We start from the raw sequence: 20,933 nt of genomic DNA, 5'->3' as shown, positions 1-20,933 counted from the left end.
CTCTGGCCTCAGCCTACCAGTTGTCAGTCCCACCCTCTCCAACCATATGTGACAACCAACAATGTCCCCAGGCATTGCCAAATGTCCTCTAGAGGCAAGGTCACCCTGACTGAGAATCATTGATTTAGAATCCCTGTGCTAGACAGCAAGCAAATAGAGATGAGAAAGACACAGCCTGGCCTGGAGGCATTTGCTCCAGCCTGGTGCTTCCAGAGCTGAATGTGCAGCGGGTCACTGGGGGGCTTCATGGAGGAACCCACTCCCAAAATTTCTAATTCAGTGAGTCCAGGTGGGGATGGAGGGTTTGCATTTCTAAAGCTTGCCCCGCCCCCTTGCTGGTTTAGATGCTGAGGGTCTTCCAGGATCCCACTTTGAGAACTGCTGGGCTTGGGGGTTCCCATCTCCCAGGCGGTAGGTGTCCCCTGCAGTTGTGGCCAAGAATACAGATGGTCTCACCCAGTCAACTAGTGTGTTCTGAGAGTCAGAGTACTCTGTGGTTTTTAAATTGAGAATATAGACCCCATATGGGGCTATTTAACCCACAGTGAATCTGAGAGGCCACAGGAGGAAAAACCAGGGGCAGACCTCCTAAGCCAGGACAGTGACAGAAGGGTGCTTACTGTCAGAATCTTGACTTCATTCTGAATGAACAGATGAATGGGCGGATCATGGGCTTGTCTCAGCACCCAAAGAGTATCTGATTGCAGTTTCCGTGGAGTCTAAGCTCCAATCACAAACATGCTTTGACAACCCGGCCATTTCTAAGGTGGGGACATCTGTGGGCCACAAGAAGGGGTGGGTGGCTCACACATCCACCCTCCATCATCGGAGCCCCACCCTGCCCCTCCTCCTGGCCCCGCCCTTGGCCATCCTGTCTCCTGGTCTGCGGCAGTCACTCCCCCAGCAGTGCCTGTCCTGCCGGCGTGCGCAGGGCTCTGGGTAGGTTATTCTTTACAGAACTGCTAGTTCATCTTTGGACTGAACATCACTGTTTCCGCCTGCTGTGGTGATACTAACAAGTACTGTATTTTCTTTGAAAATTGTCACACACCCGGGGAAGGAAGTGGGGTGTGGTGTTTGAGCACCATGGGCAGTCAGGGGTGTTTTGCTCCTGCCGTACCCAGGAGCAACAGCCCGCTTTGCCGGCTCTTGTTTTTTCTCTTGATGCTGAGTCTGCATTAACCGGCCATGTCATTTTACTCGCAGGATGAACGGCAAGAAAGTGGAGTCCAGTCCCTTGTTTAATCCCTCCTAGGCAGGCCCCATGCTGAGGTCCCAAGACTCATTTAGACCCTGTTATGTGTTTCTATCCAGCACAGGGCTTTATACTTAGTAGTAGGCAGGTTTGCAAATATTGATGGCCAAAACAAAAAGCAGCCAGTAGTTTGGGTGAGTTCTAGACCAAGTCAGATAATCCACTGAGTGAGTTATCATCAGTCATTAATTTCATCAGGGAGAATTTCCAAGGATGCTTTGGGAAAGTTCTATGTGATATAATAACTGCCTTTTCCACCACTGTTGTAAGCATTTCATTTAATGGTTAGTTCATTTAATCTTCATGACAACTCTATGAAGCAAGTCTGCTATTTTCTCCATGTTGCAGAAATGGAAACCTTGTCACACAGAGATAAGGTCCCCTGTGCAAGACTGTGTGGTTGAGGAAAGCTGGATTTTGTACCATGGCTGCCTTGTTCACACACCTGTGGGCTCCTCCCTCATGGCACACAGTCATGTCAAGGAAAAGGGACAGTGTGGCCAGGGGCTTCACCTTGACCGTCTCAGTCGAGATGTCCTTTGACCAAGCCCTGGGCCCTGGCTCTGATTGGATGTCCCGCATTCAGGCGGGATGTTTTTCCTGCCTGAGCATCCGACAGGCAGAAGAACTCTTCCTCTGGTGCACTGGGAAGATCCCAAAGCATTCTGTGTGTGTCATTAGAGCTACTGGGTTGATAAGATGGTAGACTCACTGAGAAACTCATCTCTCTTCCTCCAGCTTTATTGAGGTATAATTGACAATTAAAAATTGGATATATGTTTAAGATGTATGACTTGATAAACTTGATACAGTGAAATAATCACTGCAATCAATTTAATTCACATATCCATCACCTCACATTGTTACCTTTTTCTGTGTGGTGAAGTGTCTTTGTTCTTTTTTAATTTTGAGCTGCACCACGCAGTATGCAGGATCTTAGTTCCCTGACCAGTAACTGAACCTGCACCCCCTGCAGTAGAAGCAGTCTTAATCATTGGACCACTTGGGAAGTCCCAAGGGTGTCTTTTAAGAGGAAAATTTGACATAAATAAACAGACCCATCCTTAAACCTGCTTCCTATATGAGGCAGCATCTTTGGGCTCAGTAAGTGGTCACCCTACAATGGATAGGAAGGAATGCCGAGGAGACCGACTTTATATGAAGCAGTGAGTTTTGCTCTGGACTCTGGCTCCAGGAATCATAACTGGTACCAGCCAGCCACCAGTAACAGCAGGAATGAAGAAGATGCAGAGGTGGACAGTACACATTTATGACCCCATGGGACAATCACCCAGGTCAGCAGCTTTGACCTCACTTCCCAAAGAGAGCTTAAGTTCTGACAAGAAACGTCAACTCGTTTATATTGTTTGTGTGCATGCTAAGTTGCTCCAGATGCGTTTGACTCTTTGCGACCCTATGGACTGTAGACCACCAGGCTCCTCTGTCCATGGGATTCACCAGGGAAGAATACTGGAGGGGGTTGCCATGCCCTCCTTCAGGGGATCTTCCTGACCCAGGGATCAAACCCACATCTCTTGCATTGGCAGGAGGGTTCTTTACTGCTAGTGCCACATTACCTACCCTTTAACTCTTCAAGTTATAGCCAAGGAGTAGAGGGACAGATCATTAAACCACAGGTTCCAACAAAAAGAAATGTCAAGTTAGTAGCCGAGGTAGCTGAGCAAGTAGGCAGCCGGGAGGCTGCTGGGAAAGCCTGTCGGACAGCTGTTGCGGGTCCTTTCTAATTAGGGGCTGGTTGAGCAGATGGAAACAATCTATGGGGAATTCTCCAGGCTTTCACTCCCTCCCTGACCTAACCTTGAAGTGGTTTTCTAATAAGGAATCGTTGACTAATTTGGGTGAAGGCACTGAGCAAGAAAAGCTGGAATCCAGGTTCTGGTGCTCATGAACTATCTGACCTTCAGCTTACCCACTCAGGCCTCAGCTTTCTAATCTGTAGAATAGAGCTAATTATACCTACCTCATGGGCTTGGTGAGAAGGTTGAATAACACAAGCTTTGTAAAGCTTTTCGCAAAATTTTGTGAATTTGTAGAAGACCCAATAAATAACCCTCGAGGCTATGCATGTGCTTGTACCAAATAGATCAGAAGCATGAGAGATGGAGAAGAAAAAAAAAATCAACTTGATGAGTGATAAAAGGCTGGATTGGTAGATATGGCCAAAGCATCCAAGGAAATAGGTTGGTGGTTGTTCACAGGGTCATAGGCAGTGCTGGACGATGGCTGGCCTCCCAGGACTGGTGGGATAGCCCTGCCCTGCTGATGGCACAGCAGAGGAGAGTAGAGAAACATGGTCTCTTGAGAACTGGCAGATCTCTGAAAAGAGAGGAGCAGGCTGGACTGGGCAAGCATAGGTTATTCTTCTATAGTTCATCCTTTGGGTAAATCACTCCTCTTCTTGTGGGAAATAGGAAGGGATCTCTGGATGAGGTAGGCAGAGGTGAGGTCCTTGAAAGAGGAGAAAGGTTGAAGGATGTGCCTGCGTGCAGGTAATGGAGCATGCACACGGAAGGTATAAACAGCCAATGAGATGGGGGGTTGGGGTGTGTGCAGAAAACAGGCTGAGTCGATTGGACAGAGACAATCTAGTATTTGTGCAATTTGGTCAGAGCTGGGCTTCATGGGACTGTCTGTCCATGTCATACGTTCAAACTAGTGTCAGAGTAGCAATAATGCCACACAGGTGCTTTTTCCTAAATTTCAGTATTTGTTTTATTTCTACATTTTTTGGCAGGAGAAGGGATGTGTTCTGTTTGCTCAGGCTGCCTCTCTGTCTCGTAAAGAAATGCGAGAGCTATAGGTGTATCTTCATTTGCCAGAATTTGCCGGACATTTACCAGATTTCAGCCTGAGCTGATGGATTGGGAACCCACTGAATTTTTTTCTCATTCTCAAGCCTACTATTGATTCGCTTGTGTTTTCTCTTCTGTTGATTCATGTTAAGGTTTTGGTGTTTCTGTGAGACTCTCCCTCTGTCCTTAAGGCTCCGCCAGCTAAGTTATAGCAATTCAACTGCTGTCCAGATTTTTGTAAAATAAAGAAGTATGTTCCTTCTTACTTGACTTGCTGCAGAGGAAGTGAAGTTTTGACATGTTTTTGCTGATGAGCATTTAGAGAACTTCTCCCGCTTCCTATTCCATGGAATTTCCCCCCAGCCACTTTCGTTATGTGGTGGCAATCCTTCAGGTCACCATGAAAGTATTTGGTGGGTTTGAATTGTGGCGGGTGAGTCAGTCTAGGTAAGTAGGTCAGGCAGCACCAGGCAGTCAAGAGACCAGAATTCTCCATTTGATACTTAACGGCGTATGACCTCAGGCACACCGCTGAGCTGTGAGACTTGCCCATCTACCTGCCCAAGAAGAATGAGATCGTAGTTAAAGGGGAAAACATTGAGCTCTAAGAGGAAAGATCCTCCACAGGTTTAAAGTACACGTTATGACGATATTTCACAGCTGGGCTAGCTAAAGCGCAGAAGGCTGGATGGACACACTGCTAGTTCATCATGATGAGCGCTGGCATCATGATTACTCCATTAGGGGAAAATAAGTGCTTTAGAAGAGATACCCGAAGGGCTTTATGAGAGCTCAGTGACAGAGTGCAGAAGAAGGTCACATAATTCAGCCCAGATAACGCTCCTAAAAGACCATTTCTGTTCACTTTCTACCTTTTTCTGGTACACACTAATAGTGCTCATATAGTACACTAGGAAATACATCAGAGTTGCAATAATAATAACTTTTTTTGAGAGTTGATTGTGTGCCAGCCCTGCTCTCAATGCCTCCCTGTGTTTTCGCATTTCATCCTCATCACCCTTTGAAACAAGTAACAACATTATCACCATTTTCCAAATGAGAAGACAGAGAAGTTAAATAACTCCTGCCGTCGAGCTCATAATGGCATCGATTCTCTGCCTGTAACAGCTCCTGGCACGTTTCCTTTGTATTGATTTCCTCTGTAACTGGCTGCCACCTAATCAGACCATAGAATACCCTTGCAGGTAAAAGAAACGCATGAAGATTAAGCGGGGATGTAAAATGTTGCTTTGGAAAATTAAGTTTCTTAGCAAGAAGGCAGTGCGCATCTGCTCAGTATGAGAGAGAGGGATTAATCCTCAGAGGTATGTAGATGATTGATTAAGACCTGGTCTCCGCCCTCAGAGCCCGAAGTCTTGTTTGGGAAGACAAACGTGAACGAATCAATCAAATAAAGCATTACGGGGCAATATGACTGTGTGCGCACTGGTCTCCTCCCCAACCCCACATTCCCCAAAGGAACGTGGTAATAGAGGAAACCCTTTATCACAGCTAGGGTCTAGTGAGGAAGGCACCCACATGCACTCTCTCTGGAAGGCTTTTGCTAGAAATACTGCATTAAACCAGAGAGTCTTCTGTAGATTGAGTCTCTTCTCTTCTGAGGATATAAGTATACCCCACCCTCTCTAAGGATTATGTTGGAGAAATCCTGGTGGGGCCCTTCTCTGTCTCCCAGATTTGGAGGCTGAGAACTGAAGACAGAGAGAATGGGAGTTACAGGGTCAACACCACTCAGACTTTTGAAATGGCAGAGGAGAGGTGAACCGCTGTGACGGGTGTCTGTCGCAGGGTACCCAGGGACCACGGGAGGCTGAGTAAATTCCACCAAGATGTGAGGGGGAGTGATGTAGGTGAGGGAAGAAGGGTAGAGACTGAGCAGGAACTTGAAAGATGAGGAAGTGGGGGAGGAGGGGCAGGTGGCGGACAGAGGGGACTAGGAAAGCGGTCCAGGGAGAGGGGTGGTATTGTGAAGCGCCTAGAGCCACGAAGCGGTATGACCCATGGGAGAAGCAGCGGGAGCGCCGCGTGATCTTAAGGAAGGTCCTCGGGGCTGCAGTGTGGAGATCCTGCTGGAAATGAGAGGTGACCGGGCTGGAGAGAGACAGTAAGCTGCTATGTTGGCTCTAATGAGGAATGATATAGAATGGAGCCGAGGTCCCAGGGAAGGAGGGAGAGGAGGTGGGGAAGGAGAAGAGAAGGTTGGTTGTGGCGGATGAGAGAAAGGGTGATGTCTAGGCGGGGTGCTAGGCTAGGAGTCCTGACACCAGTCACTGGGCAGATTCCAAAGGCAAGGCAGTGAGTTCCCTGCAGACCTGGCAGGTCAAGGGTCCCCGGGAGCTGTCCAGGGGAGTCCTCAGATGAATGGTCTGCAGAGTGTCCTGCCCTGGGCCACCAGGACAGCCTGGGCTGGCCAGCCACTTTTTCTTCAATTTAATTTTATCATTTATTTTTGGCGGCTCCGGGTCTTCATTGCTGTGCGTGGGCTTTCTCTAGTTGTGGCGCTTCTCATTGCGGTGGCCTCTCCTGTTGCAGAGCATGGGCTCTGGGTCATACAGGCTCAGTGGTGCATGGGCTTCGTTGCTTTGTGGCATGTGGAGTCTTCTCAGACCAGGGATTGAACCTGTGTCCCCTGCACTGGCCGGCAGGTTTTTAACCATTGGACCACCAGGGAAGTCATGGCCAGGCACTCTCATGCACACATTATTTGTTGTAAAAAGCAAAGTCACTGTGATTGGCAGTAAAGAGATTAGGAAATGTACATTCCACAGAGAGACTGGGGGAGGACAGTCCTGATGGATGAGATTCCAGTGCCTATATTTCTGTACAAGAGTAATTCTCCTTTCTATTTTAACCCAGGGGAATCCCCCTTCTCCCTTACCATCCGCTCTGAGCACAAGAAGTCACCCCACAAAAATCTTTCATGTTAATTTCATCTTCATGTGCTCATTACACATCTTCTTGGCTCTTGAGATTTGCATATATACATACATGCGTGTGTGTGTGTGTTCAACAGGACTGTGGAAATTTACGCTCACAACAGCTTTGTAAGATAGCATTTGACGCATGTTGTCCTTGCCGGTGTTAGGTAAGAGCACTTCAAAAATATTTGCTAATTGCCCAGGAAAAGTAATGTTATTGTTTTATTTTATATTTTAAGTATTTTAGTTATTTTATTATTATAGTTTGAATTGAATATTAATATACCTCAAAGGAATGCATTGTTAAAAATGCAAATGTTACTTTTTTCCAGCTATTTGCACCAAAATGCAAAATTTCAGGAGTGTTTAAATGCTACAGAGTGAAAGATGTTCTTTTTTTTTTTTAAGGCTCTGACCATCTCTCTTTAGTAAATTGAGGCTATTCTTGGTTATTTCAGATTTTAATTCAGTATTTTATTATATGGATTCTCCATTTCCTAATATGTATTCTTTATATAACCTCTGAATTTATCATCTATGCCTTAAAGTGCCAGTAGCATATTTCTTTATTTTGGTTCTCAAATTACCATGCGGAAAAATTGACATTTATTTTGGGTGAATCATTCTGTGGTATTTACGCCTAGATTTCTGTGACTGCCACCACAACCAGGCTATAAAACAGTTAGACTGTCCTCCCTAACCTGCTCATGCCATTCCTTTATAATCACATCCTGTCCGCTAACTGCTGATTTTTTTCTCCCGTGTAGCTTATCTTTTTAAGAATGTCACATAAATGCAGTTACATAGTATCTTACATTGTTTTTACATTTCTTAAATTGCTCACAAGGCTGGAAATTTTCATAAAAACTAGTTACAACTGTGTTTTTTGTATTTTATATGTTTGTGTCATTGTCACTTATTTAGTTGGGTCATGGGTAGTGGTTTGGGGTATTTTTTTCTACACGTTTGTGTATACTTATTATATAAGAATGATGATCACTTCTTTTCTGTTACATTTACCATAGATATTTTCCCTTTTTGTTATTTTCTTTAAATAGTAATCTCTTACAAATAGTAATATCATTTGATCTAGTAATACTGGAGTTCTCTAGTGACCTAGTGTGATACAATCTTCCTAAATTAAAAAAAATTGTAAAAGGTGCTTATCAGTTAATTTCTATTATGGAATAACTAGACACAATCTCAGTATGTAACTATAAGACTTTAATAAAGCAGATAATGGAGCTGTCCCTCAATGGGATATCATGCAAGAATTAAAAGGATGCTTAGGAAGATGACGTAGTAACTTGGACAATCTTCATGATAAATGTTAAATTAAAAGTCATATAATCTCATACACACAGTGTGAGCATGGAATATAAAACAAAAACACAAAACCCATTAATTAAAATAGACTAGAGAAAATCCATCAAAATAATGAATGCAATTTGCCTCAGGTAAGGAGAGTTTTACTAACTTTGTGTATTTTCTTCATTTCATGATAATCGCCTATTACTGTTTTTTAAATCAGTTTTTATTGGGGTATAGTCGCTTTATAATGTTGCGTTAGTTTCTACTGTACCACAAAATGAAGCAGCTATATGCATACATATGTCCCCCCACTTTTGGATTTCCTTTCCATTCAGAGCACCGCAGAGCGCTGAGGAGAGTTCCCTGTGCTGCAAGTAGCTTCTCATTAGTTACCTGTTTCATATAGCGTATCAGTAGTGTGTGTGAATCACAGTCTCCCACCCTCCCTTCCCCCTTAGTATCCATGTATTAGTTTCTACGTTTGTGTCTCTGTTTCTGCTTTGCAAATAAGATCATCTATACCATTTTTCTGGGGCTTCCCTGATAGCTCAGTTGGTAAAGAATCCATCTGCAATGCCAGAGACCTCAGTTCGATCCCTGGGTTGGGAAGATCCCCTGGAGAATGGAAAGGCTACCCACTCCAGTACTCTGGCCTGGAGAATCCCATGGGGTCATAGAGTCAGACATGACTGAGCAACTTTCACTTTCACATACCATTTTTCTAGATTTCTTATTTCTATGCATTGTATTTGTTTCTCTGACTTCGCTCTGTGTGACACCCTAGGTCCCCATTGTTCGTAGCAGCACCATTTACCAGGACATGATCACCTACTGCCGATACAGAAGGAGAGAAGATTCTCAATAACTCAGGAATAAAATGCTACCTTTTGCCTTCAAAAGGCACCCCTGAGCTTGAGGCTTTATTGAACGATGTGTGAGGTGAAGCACGCAAATGCCAGTTCTGCTTTCTAAATGTCCAAATGTCAGATGCTGTCCCTGGGACCAGGCCTTTGGAATGAGAAGCGTTGCCTTTGCTACCAGATAGATGGATGCATTGGGCAGATGGTCAGAATACCCACATGTGAGGGCATAGGGCAGGCAGATTGGTGAGGGAGCCTGGATCGCTCGTGGATAGGACATCGGGTGATGTCTACACCTGCCCTGTGGGAGGAGGGGGTTTCACTGCAACTCACTTCCTTACTGTGATACAACCCCTGAGGACCCTACAGCCTTCTGTCTGTTCCCCAGACAGATTTTGCCAGGTGCTCATTGAGCGCTGTTGCCTAATTCTGAGCCCAGCCTGAAAATAGCAAAGTGACACGTCGTCAGTAAAGGTCAGAGTGCTTGTAACTCAGACATTATGAGTCACTGCTCCCTCCGGGCTCAAGTCAGAATGAATTGCTTACCTTTAGCTTGTTTTGAGGAAATTGTCAAAAAAGTCCACACGTGGTAAATAGTCCCATAAATGATGCTAGTTCTTGGTGATTGGCTTCATCAGTGGAAGAATATAAATTTGTCTGAAAGATCTACATGACCCAGGAACCCCGGGGGGAGAAGTGAGGGGGTGTCAAGTTTTCTCTGGAAAATTCTCAGTTCTTAGACAGGCTTCTACCCAAGAGTTCTAAGCCTAGAGGGTAAGGGGGCTCCCTAAAGACAAACCTGGAAGTCATCTCACTGCTAAGAGGCTAAGAACATGAGACAAATCGGGATGATTCTGTGACTATCTTTTACTTACACCTACTGAACTGCAGGAAATTGGGACTCTCTTAATCGCCATGAAGTTAACAGCAGTTGTCAAGGGCCCCTGATATGTCTCCCTGTTGGTTAAAAAAAAAAAACAAAGACCAGCAGCGTTCCAGAGGTCCAGAGGACTGGTGACCTCTCATGGCTCTGCTGGCTTCAGATGCTGGGTTGGAGATTTCCAGTTGTGTCATCGATTCTGGTGTCTGGGAGCCTGTTACTCTGAGTAGTTTCGTTCTTTTCCACAAAGATAGGAAAGATGGCCAGTGCTCTTTCTTCTTGATACTGGGTTGGTCAAAAAGTTCCTATAACCTCTTACAGAAAAACCCGAATGAACTTTTTGGCCCATGCACATTCTCTTTGGCTTCCTTAAGAATGTTTTGGAAAATTCATGAGTGAAATCTGTTCAAGAGACAGGAAGCAAGAATGTAACTTTATCACTTATTATTGATACTAGGTAATAGTTTCAGATTCATGGAACCTCATGGAAAAGTAGGTAAACAAGGGAGGGAGCTTTAGTTGAAGTAAATGGTCAAAGAAAGAAAAGAACAATAGATGAAAAATCAGACTAGAATCCCTGACTCTGTAGCCAACACTAAGATGATTTTCACCCACATCTCTTGGAAAGTGTAATTATTAGATCTTTGACTTTTACAAAGTCCTTTGTTTCTCTTTCCACAATGAAGTTGCTATTTTATGCTGGTCAGTGATTTAGGGTTTTTAAGTGGTTCAAACTGTTTTCAGAAGCTCTTTAAATACACACACACACACACACACACACACACAGATCTGTGTGTGTGTGTGTGTCTAAAGTAAACAGATCAGCTGCTAAATAAATGCCCAGAGCCCATTCCATCACACACATAAATAGCCTATGTAAGAATTTCACAGTGTCATATTTAACTGCTGTGACTAAAATAGACTCACTGTTTATAAACTCATTTTCTTATTACTGTGTTGTTTCCTGGGTACCTACTTGACTAATAGAAGAAATGAAGGGTTAGAATGCTTTTGCGTCTCTCTGCAACTATTAAGTATAACTCCATTTAATTAGGAGTGGAACTTAGGTCTAACTGACAAGGTTAAATATCCTTAGTCCAGGACGCCGCTTTCTCTGGCACGTCAGCCTGTGGTTTGGGGTGAGCCCAATAATGCACCGTGCAGAAGGGGAAGTAAAACATTTGTTTGAATGGATAGTCGAGCCACTTGAGGCTCTGGCTTTCAGAGATAAAGCACTGGTTAGGAGGGATGCAACACCCAAAATAATATATTTTACAGTCTTCAAACAGCTGTTGTCTTCTGTCGCTTTGCAGGGAGTGACCATCATGTCACCGTTTCTCCGAATTGGTTTGTCCAACTTCGACTGTGGGTCCTGCCAGTCGTGCCAGGGTGAGGCGGTTAACCCTTACTGCGCCGTGCTTGTCAAAGAGTATGTTGAATCAGGTAAGCTTGAGTGGGTGTTGGACCTTGGGGGTGGGCGAAGAGGAAGACCCTGCAGTGAACTGGGAAGCAAGGCTTTCCGGGATCTTCAAGGTCACCTGACTCAACCTTACTTTCCAGCTCAGGAAACGAATGCCCAGAGAAGCCAAGTGCTTCCTCAGGGGCACATGGGCTTAGTAACAGCCTCTGAACTAGACCTGGTTGCCTGCCGTATGTTCTAGGTCATGGTCCCACCTTCCACATAAACAAAGGAAAGGAGAAATGAGTTGAGGACGTTATGTGAGGAGTTAACGAAGGGGAAAAAAAATCTACTTATTAGCTAAAGTAGAACATGGCACAGTATTGTCTGATTGTTTTCTATGATTATAGATAAAGTCTGCATTGTCTTGCATTTTGAAAAATTTTAGTTGGAGGATACTTACTTTAGAATATTGTGTTGGCTGCTGCTATACCCCAGCGTGAATCAGTCTTAAGTATACGTATGTCCCCTCCCTCTAGACCTCCCTCCCACCCCTCCAGGCTGTCTCAGAGCACACAGCAGCTTCCCACTAGCTATCTGTTCTGCATATGGTAATGCATATGTTTCAGTGCCGCTCTCTCGATTTGTCTCACCCTCTCCTTCCCCTACTGTGTCTAAAGTCTGTTTTCTGTATCTGCGGGTTTATTCCTGCCCTGAAAATAAGTTCATCAGTATCATTTTTCTAGATTCCATGTATATGCGGAATAACATATAACAAGTATATGATACGAAAACAAATATATGATATTTCTTTTTTTCTTTCTGACTTCACTCTGTATAACAGGATCTAGGTTCATCCACCTCACTAAAACTGACTCAAATGCATTCCTTTTTATGGCTGAGTAATATTCCATTGTCTTAGAATTAATGCCAAAGATATTTTACTGCTTCTTTGACCAAGTTCAGATAAACAGTACAAAAAATATAGGATTAGCCATTAGGGTTCAAATTTCAGAAGACTTCCTTTACTAAGACCCCAGGTGAGTTAAAGAATTTGGTCAGATTTAAATATTCATGAAAATTTCATGGGGAGGAGGAAAGCATGACAGTCTTCCTAGATTCCTTCATGGGATTCCAAGATTCCTTCCTTCCTTTAGATCTTTCCATTAAAATCATCCTACTCTGGCTTGTCTAAATTACTGGTAGAGCAATGTAACTAGTGTGCCCATTTGAGCATGGTGGTACCATGGAGTCAAGGAATTTTTCTAAATGAAATAGTAATTAACATCACTGTACATTGTAATAAGTGAACAGACAAAAAATGAGTATTGAATGGACACTTTTGGAATACTGTCTTCCATTTGGAAGAATGAATGAACATAAAGCTAAATTATTTAATGAACTGACTGCTAAAATATTTTAAAGAAATTTGATAATATTTTAACCAATTTATTTCCTGAAGCACATTAGAAATGATAATGTGAGTAAACAGTGTCACTCAGGAAAAAGAAGATAATCCTATTCTGTCTAGAATATCTTCATGATCACTTAAACAGCTCCTATCCTCTCTGATCCCTGCCTCTGAATTTTAAAGTTCTCATGGACTTTCTAAAAACAGAAAAGGGAAAAAAAAAAAAAAGCAGGAGGAAGTTTACATCTTATGGTTTTCCCAGCCTCCCTGCCTTTCCCTACCTCCCTACACACATTTCTGGTTTTAGCAGACGACCCTTTGTAGGGAAGTCTGATTGCCCTCGATGCAGTCATAGGAATGATAAGGAGTCACTACAGTGCGTTTACAGAGAAGGTATTTATGGAGCACCTACTGTATACTGGGCCAGAAGACTTGCCTTTCCTTCAGAGTTCCTCTCCTAGCAGAAGATAAGCAAAAAACAGAAAGATCACATAGTAAGTCTTGTGAAGTGAAGACATCAAAGCAGGGTCGTGTAGGGAGAGAATTGGGGCTGGAGAGAAAGATGGAGAGAGAAGGTAGTCTTGAAAAAGAAAAATTGAATGACGTTCCTGGGTGCAAGAGGAACCTGATTCTGCAGGTGACGACCTCCAGCTGGATGTGTCCAGCTCAGAACCCTGGACGCTGGCTTTTCTTTCCCTTATAAGACTTCTCCGCGCTCAGCTGGCTTCTGCCTTCCAGCCCCAGGAGCACATCAAAGTGGAGGAGACTGACTGATCATCTCCAGTTCCCTTCTGCCCAGATCTCTCTCCTGTTTAGTTAACAGTGAGAATGGCACTTGCTCCCAATCTAAAACCTTTCAAATGTCACCGAAATCTTTGAAGTGTGAAATGTCTGAGTTTTTCAAAGCTGCTTTTTGACTTAATGGGTCTCTTGGATCTGGTTCCCTTTACATCCACAGGTCTCACTGACATTTGCCTCCTGGGAGCCTTTTTTTAAAAGTATCTATTTCTTCTTTTGGCCTTGCCTTTGAACTTGGTCTAATCAGCCACATGAATCAAGAGGACATGTTGGAAAAGAAGTTTGTTTTTCTGAAAGGTTAGCCTGTGGAGTGCAGAGGTTTTTGTTTTTTCATTTTGTTTTAGTTTTGTCCTGAAAAGAAATCTCTGAACTTGGTATTTAAAACATTACTTCTGTAGAGTTTTAGCAGGTTTCTGTGTTCGGGATGTGAAGGCTGCATTTTACGTAAAGCAAAGAACAGGGGCAAATAGGACACAGAGCTGTCAGTCTGGGAGCCTTTGAAAATAGTAAACCTCACTGTAAATAGACAGGATCTTGAGTTCTGGTTCTCCTTATAAATGATGACAGTCTTTACTGAATGAAAGTGTGAAAAATGCTGTGGGAATTTCTGTCCGTTTCCTGGGTGTGCTGAAGGATGATGGTTGGAGGAAGTTAAAGGAATTTTGAGAGGTAGCTTGAAGCCTGTGGAAGTAAAACATTACTCTGATCACTACTATTGCCATGGCTTTTTTTTTTTTTTTAAGTCCAATCCTGAGTTAAATTTCTATTAAATCATAAAATTATTCCCCTTCCAGTTCCATACTTAACCTTGCTAGAGTTTATACCTCTCACAGCCAGGTTTACCTACAGTGTGAAGTTTCAGCTTATTCAAATCCTTGTATACCTCCCAAAGAGTAATTTAGCAAATGCCTGATGCCTGTCCTCTTTCAGCATCATGCGTCCAGAGTTAGAACTGCTTTGCTCTCCTGCTTTCAGTGACGGTTTCATTTTGCTTTATCAACATCTCTGATAAATCTCTGCTCAAACTGCCACTTCATGTGCTTATGATCACAAGAAAGAAACCTGAAATGCAGCTGCAGTTTTCTGCTCCTGCAACGACTAAAGAAAAAATACTACAGAGAATCCGATATGGATGGAGGATAGGACAACACTGCTGAATCCCTAGTAGTTACTTTCCCTGGTGGTTCTGGGATGGTTCCCTTAAACTTTATCATCCTGCCCTTGGTTCCTGTCATGAACCATTTGCAGGCCCCCTGCAGCCTGCTTCACTGACTCCGGGGATGACGACCTCCACCTCTCTGAGATACTTGTTAGTTTTTGCTTAGGGTATATGGTTTATGTTAAAATGCATCCTCATTTTGAGAAGAAAATAATGGTTCATGATATTTTAAAGGTTTTGCCTATTAAAGGTATTTATGTTGAGTGGAAATTTTTAAAATATCTTTCTAAAAGAGCACTCAGTATAAGCCTGAAATTAAGTCAGTGTCTTTTTCAAATCAACACACAGTAGTTTTATATTGTCTTTTTTTTTTTACTAGATACTAGTGAAATTGAACAGTCGTGTGTCCACCCTTAATACATTAACACAGAAGGATCCCCAAAGGCATAAAAGTATGAAACCTGTTAAAAGGGGAGGATCTAGGTCACTGTCCTCTACCAAACATACCAGGCTTAGCTGCTGGGTTCTTTATATTTGCTCAGGTGTTCAGACTTCAAAAGAAGCAACGGATGAATAGGAAAAGAGCATTGCCAGTGCAACATGCCAGATTTATTTGCATAAATTGTCCAGGCTGACTTCCAAGTTTCAGTACATTACCTTGCGTGTAGACCTTGGAGCCATCTCATTTTGTCCTATTTTATCTCTAATTTTTTTTTTACAATTTTTTTTTATTGGAGTATAGTCTATTAACAATGTTGTGATACTTTCAGGTGAACACCAGAGCGATTCAACCATGCATGTGTACATGTATCCATTCTCCCCCAAATCCCTCTTCCATCCACGTGGCTACATAATACTGAGCAGAGTTTCCTGTGCTATACAGTAGGACCTTGTTGGTTATCCATTTTAGATATAGCAGTGTGTGCATGTCCATCCCCAACTCTCTAACTATCCCTTCCCCCCATCCTTCCTCCCTGGTAACCATAAGTTCATTCTCTGAGTGTCTCTAATTCTTGTATGTGTTATTGTTGTTCTCCCAAAAGACTTATATAGTCCTCGAGAGCAGAGGGAATGGGTGAATTATTTCACAGAACCGGCTAAAACCGTAATGAGAACATATCTTTCCATTCCTAGAGAATGGGCAGATGTACATCCAGAAAAAGCCAACCATGTACCCGCCCTGGGACAGCACTTTCGACGCCCACATCAACAAGGGAAGAGTGATGCAGATCATCGTGAAGGGCAAAAACGTGGACCTGATATCTGAGACTACTGTGGAGCTCTACTCCCTGGCCGAGAGATGCAGGAAAAACAATGGGAAGACAGAGATATGGGTAAATAGCCAAGGCATGAGCTTCATTTATGTGTGTATTCCATCGTAGCTGAAGATTGGTACAGAATTTCCATGTCATCCTAAGGGTTGACATCCTGAAGGCCTTGAGGAAACTGACTCCCTACCACTGACTCATTGGTGGCTTGATTGTAACAATGAGTATTCATTGTGGACTATAGAACATACTAGCATACTCGAATTTCTTTGATTCTTGTGTAAAGGAAATAAGGTCTCTTAGGGTGTGAAGAACTGTTATTGATCTATAACTGTTAAAGTCAGCTTGGAAATACCACAAAATTTTCATAGCGTGGGAACCTACCTGTGATCTGTGTATCAAGATATCGCATGAATATCAAGATATCTAGATACCTACATGATATCTTGATAAACTATCTTAGATAAGATGCTGGATAGATAAGTGAGAAGAGAGCAAAGATCCATTTAATATCTCAATCCCTGTAATTTTTTTTTGTCATAATGTGTTTGCTTAGCTATTGTTGTTCAGTGCTCAGTCATATTTGACCCTTTCTGACCCCATGGATTGCAGCACGCCAGGCTCCCCTGTCCTCCACTATCTCCCAGAGTTTGCTCAAATTCATGTCCATTGAGTCAGTGATGTTATCCAACCATCTTATCCTCTGCCACCCCCTTCTCCTTTTGCCTTCAATCTTTCCCAGCATCAGGGTCTTTCCCAGTGAGTCAGCTCTTTGCATCAGGTGACCAAAGTATTGGAGCTTCAGCTTCAGTCCTTCCAATGAATATTCAGGATTAGCTTACTTTGCTTTACAAAGTACATTATACACAGTCCATGTTACCAAATAGACTTTTGAAAACTTCTATTCTAAAGATTTGTTACCAAAATAGTTACGAAGTTAAAAGGATAAGTAAACTATGAAAGCATAAAAAATTCTTATGAAAATTTCTGGGGTACAAAAATTAAAGAAAACATATGAGTTAAAGCTGCTTTTGTATGATCTGAAGCCCAGAAAGTGTTTTCAAATGTCTGCATCCATTATGCAAAGGCGGAGACTCTTACCTTTCAGCTTCATACTTCATATAACTCAGATTCTTAAGAACACCAGCCAAAAGATTTTCAAATACCAGATTTCAAAATGGGAATGATATAAGCCTAAAACCTAGTTTTTTGTGTCAATTGTATATTTTTTACCTTAAAAAAAAGAGAGATACTTTTTAGGAAAGTATATCTATCTTTGCTTGCATCACTAAAGTAATCTTTAAAGATAACAATATGTCAAGATTTTTTTCTTAAAGTCCCCCATGCTTAAATGTATTTAGATAATTTAGTTCAGCGTGTCTGTGAACTCATTCAGCCTGGTGAGCGATCACAGAAACAGAATTCCTCTTAGGTAGGTGGTTATGCACATAGGAAGTGGATAAATAAGTGGGTAATGTCACAGGTATGTGACTTAGTGGTAAAGGTTGATACAGACCTGTTGGGGGAGAGGGTGAGGCTGCAGATACCACTGAGTCATGGAGCATTTGACCAGGCTCAGAGAAAGAAGAGAGAAACTAGAGAGAATCTTCCTCTGTTTTTCCCCCATTCCCATTTATCTTCCACTTTCTGCCTCATTTTTTTTAAAAACGGAGTCACCAAATCTCTAATTTTTTTTTTTTTAATTTTTTTATTAGTTGGAGGCTAATTACTTCACAACATTTCAGTGGGTTTTGTCATACGTTGATATGAATCAGCCATAGATTTACACTTATTCCCCATCCCGATCCCCCCTCCCACCTCCCTCTCCACCCGATTCCTCTGGGTCTTCCCAGTGTACCAGGCCCGAGCACTTGTCTCATGCATCCCACCTGGGCTGGTGATCTGTTTCACCATAGATAGTATACATGCTGTTCTTTTGAAACATCCCACCCTCACCTTCTCCCACAGAGTTCAAAAGTCTGTTCTGTATTTCTGTGTCTCTTTTTCTGTTTTGCATATAGGGTTATCGTTACCATCTTTCTAAATTCCATATATATGTGTTAGTATGCTGTAATGTTCTTTATCTTTCTGGCCTACTTCACTCTGTATGATGGGCTCCAGTTTCATCCATCTCATTAGGACTGGTTCAAATGAATTCTTTTTGACGGCTGAGTAATATTCCATGGTGTATATGTACCACAGCTTCCTTATCCATTCATCTGCTGATGGGCATCTAGGTTGCTTCCATGTCCTGGCTATTATAAACAGTGCTGCGATGAACATTGGGGTGCACGTGTCTCTTTCAGATCTGGTTTCCTCTGTGTGTATGCCCAGAAGTGGTATTGCTGGGTCATATGGCAGTTCTATTTCCAGTTTTTTAAGGAATCTCCACACTGTTTTCCATAGTGGCTGTACTAGTTTGCATTCCCACCAACAGTGTAAGAGGGTTCCCTTTTCTCCACACCCTCTCCAGCATTTATTGCTTGTAGACTTTTGGATAGCAGCCATCCTGACTGGTGTGTAATGGTACCTCATTGTGGTTTTGATTTGCATTTCTCTAATAATGCAAATCTCTAATTTTTAAAGTAGCATACTATTGATTTCCTTTTCAATGAATAAAGGGATAACTATTTTTAAAATTCTTTTACTTTGCATCCTTGACAAACAAGTTGTTTTTCTATTTATACCTCTTAAAGTTGCATTTGCTTTCTTGCCGAGGCGTTTTTTTTTTTTTTTTTTAAGTTTATTCTTGTCAGACTTTCCATGTATTTTGCATGTTGGGATTATTGAGACATAAGCCCTTAGATCCACATTTAACTACTAGCAACCTTCTTATATTTTCCGCCTCTGTCAGTTTCAAGGTTATTTCCTAGTTCACTTTTATTTATCATGTTTAAGGGTCAACAGATTGCTTTGGACTTAGTTTCCCTTGCTTCTGTTGAAATCTGCTTTCTTAAAATTAGTTTCTCTATTTAAAAAAGAAAAAGATTTTCTCAGAGTTGCCTCTTACCTCCAGAGTCACAATCCAGTTTCCAAACATTAATATTTTCTTTCTGCTTTCCCAAGGTTTTCCCTGTTGGTGTGGTTATCCCCCACTCACTCATAAATGTGATGGAATCTGACTTTCTGTGGATGTTGTTTGTTTGGCAGCTCGCTGGTTTAATTTCCTCCATCACCACTAATTCCTGAATATTGATAGCACTGCAGTCACCTGGTACCAGTTTTTCCCACTTCCTCTGGGAATGAGCCCCTATCCCTCACTCTTCTGGTTTTATTTTTGCCTCCATTATTTATTATTCCATAAACCAGAGAATAATGGTATATGTACTTGATGTCAAAGGCCCTTCTCTTTTCACTAATCTATTTAAGCCATTTAAGAGTCAGACACAACTTAGCAACTGAACAACAAGAACAAATTTAAGCTTTCATGGAAATGTGTAGTAAACCAAGTGGTACAAGCTCATCACATCATAAAATTCTAACAGTAGTGATGCTGTGCCATTGGCATTGCTATTATGTCGGGTTCTCCAATATCTTTAAGGTCTGGTGGAAGGTACAAGGTCACCATGACTTTGGATTACTTAACCATGATTCAGTCCTGAGTTCAACCAGACCCTTCTTGTTATTTTTCAGTTATTCTAGTTACCCACAGATGTCATGATCAGCATTGGGCTTCAGTTCACCTTTTTTTTTTTTCTTTTTAGCATGTGAACAATGTCGTGTTACAGTTTAGTTATATTATTAGTGGTTAGTCAGGTCTTCTCAGATTTTCTGTGTGTCCCTTATTTCACATCACGTAATCTGCATCATCCCTTAACAGGTCACTTTGTCTGGTCCCTTCTACGTAATGATACTGAAATATATATATATATATTTAATCCTTTCCTTGACCAATCTAATTAAAATTTCCCTTAGTAGACGGTCCAGCACTTTCCAAAAGAAGCGGGTTCTCTATGTGAAAGTAAAAGGCCACTCTCATTTAATACCCCTACTAACCTAGAGGCCCTGGTGGCTGAGCAGTAAAGAATCACCTGCAACTCAGGAGATACTGGGTCAGGAAAATGTCCTGGAGGAGGAAATGGCAACCCACTCTGCTATTCTTGCCTGGGAGATTCCATGGACCGAGGAGCCTGGCAGGCAGCAGTCATTGGGCTGCAGAAAGGTGGACATGGCCTTGAGGAAGTTTTGATCTCCAAATCAAATTTGTGAGCTGCTGAGATGTTTTGATAAAAGAAAGGTTATATTTGTGGATGCTGTGCTATTTTGATGATAACATGAGTGAGCAAGATGAAAAGGAGCAGGGCTGCACTGGAAATCTGCCTCACCCAGCTCATCAGTTGGGATGTCGTTCAGCTCAGCGCTTGCCTCACGCTCTGACCCATGTTTCTTTTCTTCCTTCCACCAGTTAGAGCTGAAACCTCAAGGCCGCATGCTGATGAACGCAAGATACTTTCTGGAAATGAGCGGCAAGTGACATTTCTTATTCCTGTTTGGGGATGAGGTGGGCAACTTATTTCACTTTTTTGAAAGCAAAGAAAATGGAATCACAAGGAATTTCCTTAAAATTTCCAGTGATGCTCGATCGTGAGTTGAATATACACTCTGTGGGACCAGAGACATACAGAAATATAAAACATTGATAGCATTTACTTTTGAAAAACTTTTGTTTGTTTATTTTTGGCTGCACTGGTCTTCATGGCGGTGTTCAGGCTTTCTCTCGTGGAGGTGCGCAGGCTTCTCATTGAGGTGGCTCCCTTGCTGCAGAGCTCCGGCTCCAGGGCACACGGGCTCAGTGGCTGTGGCTCACAGACTATAGAGTGTGGGATCAGTAGTTGTGATG

The 20,933-nt window shown here is 42.5% G+C and overlaps 1 protein-coding gene across 5 annotated transcripts in view; it reads left to right on the top strand.

Annotated features, from left to right (window-relative positions):
* PRKCQ (protein kinase C theta) overlaps nt 1-20,933 on the top strand; it is a 142,731-nt gene that overhangs the window by 45,513 nt on the left and 76,285 nt on the right. For 2 of the 5 annotated variants that reach the window (XM_043884032.1, XM_043884034.1), the window contains exons 2-4: nt 11,372-11,501; nt 15,960-16,159; nt 20,499-20,559. In XM_043884032.1, coding sequence (XP_043739967.1) covers nt 11,384-11,501; nt 15,960-16,159; nt 20,499-20,559 — 379 coding nt within the window. In that variant the 5' untranslated portion in view covers nt 11,372-11,383. Of the gene's footprint in view, nt 1-11,035; nt 11,198-11,255; nt 11,502-15,959; nt 16,160-20,498; nt 20,560-20,933 lie in introns of those variants that run through there. The other 3 variants (XM_043884037.1, XM_043884035.1, XM_043884033.1) reach the window with 3 other exon arrangements.

Source organism: Cervus elaphus, chromosome 23 (genome assembly GCF_910594005.1).
Source record: "Cervus elaphus chromosome 23, mCerEla1.1, whole genome shotgun sequence".
Taxonomy (NCBI): Eukaryota; Metazoa; Chordata; class Mammalia; order Artiodactyla; family Cervidae; genus Cervus; species Cervus elaphus.
Note: the sequence above shows the minus strand (reverse complement) of the source record. Positions and strands in the feature narration are given on the sequence as shown.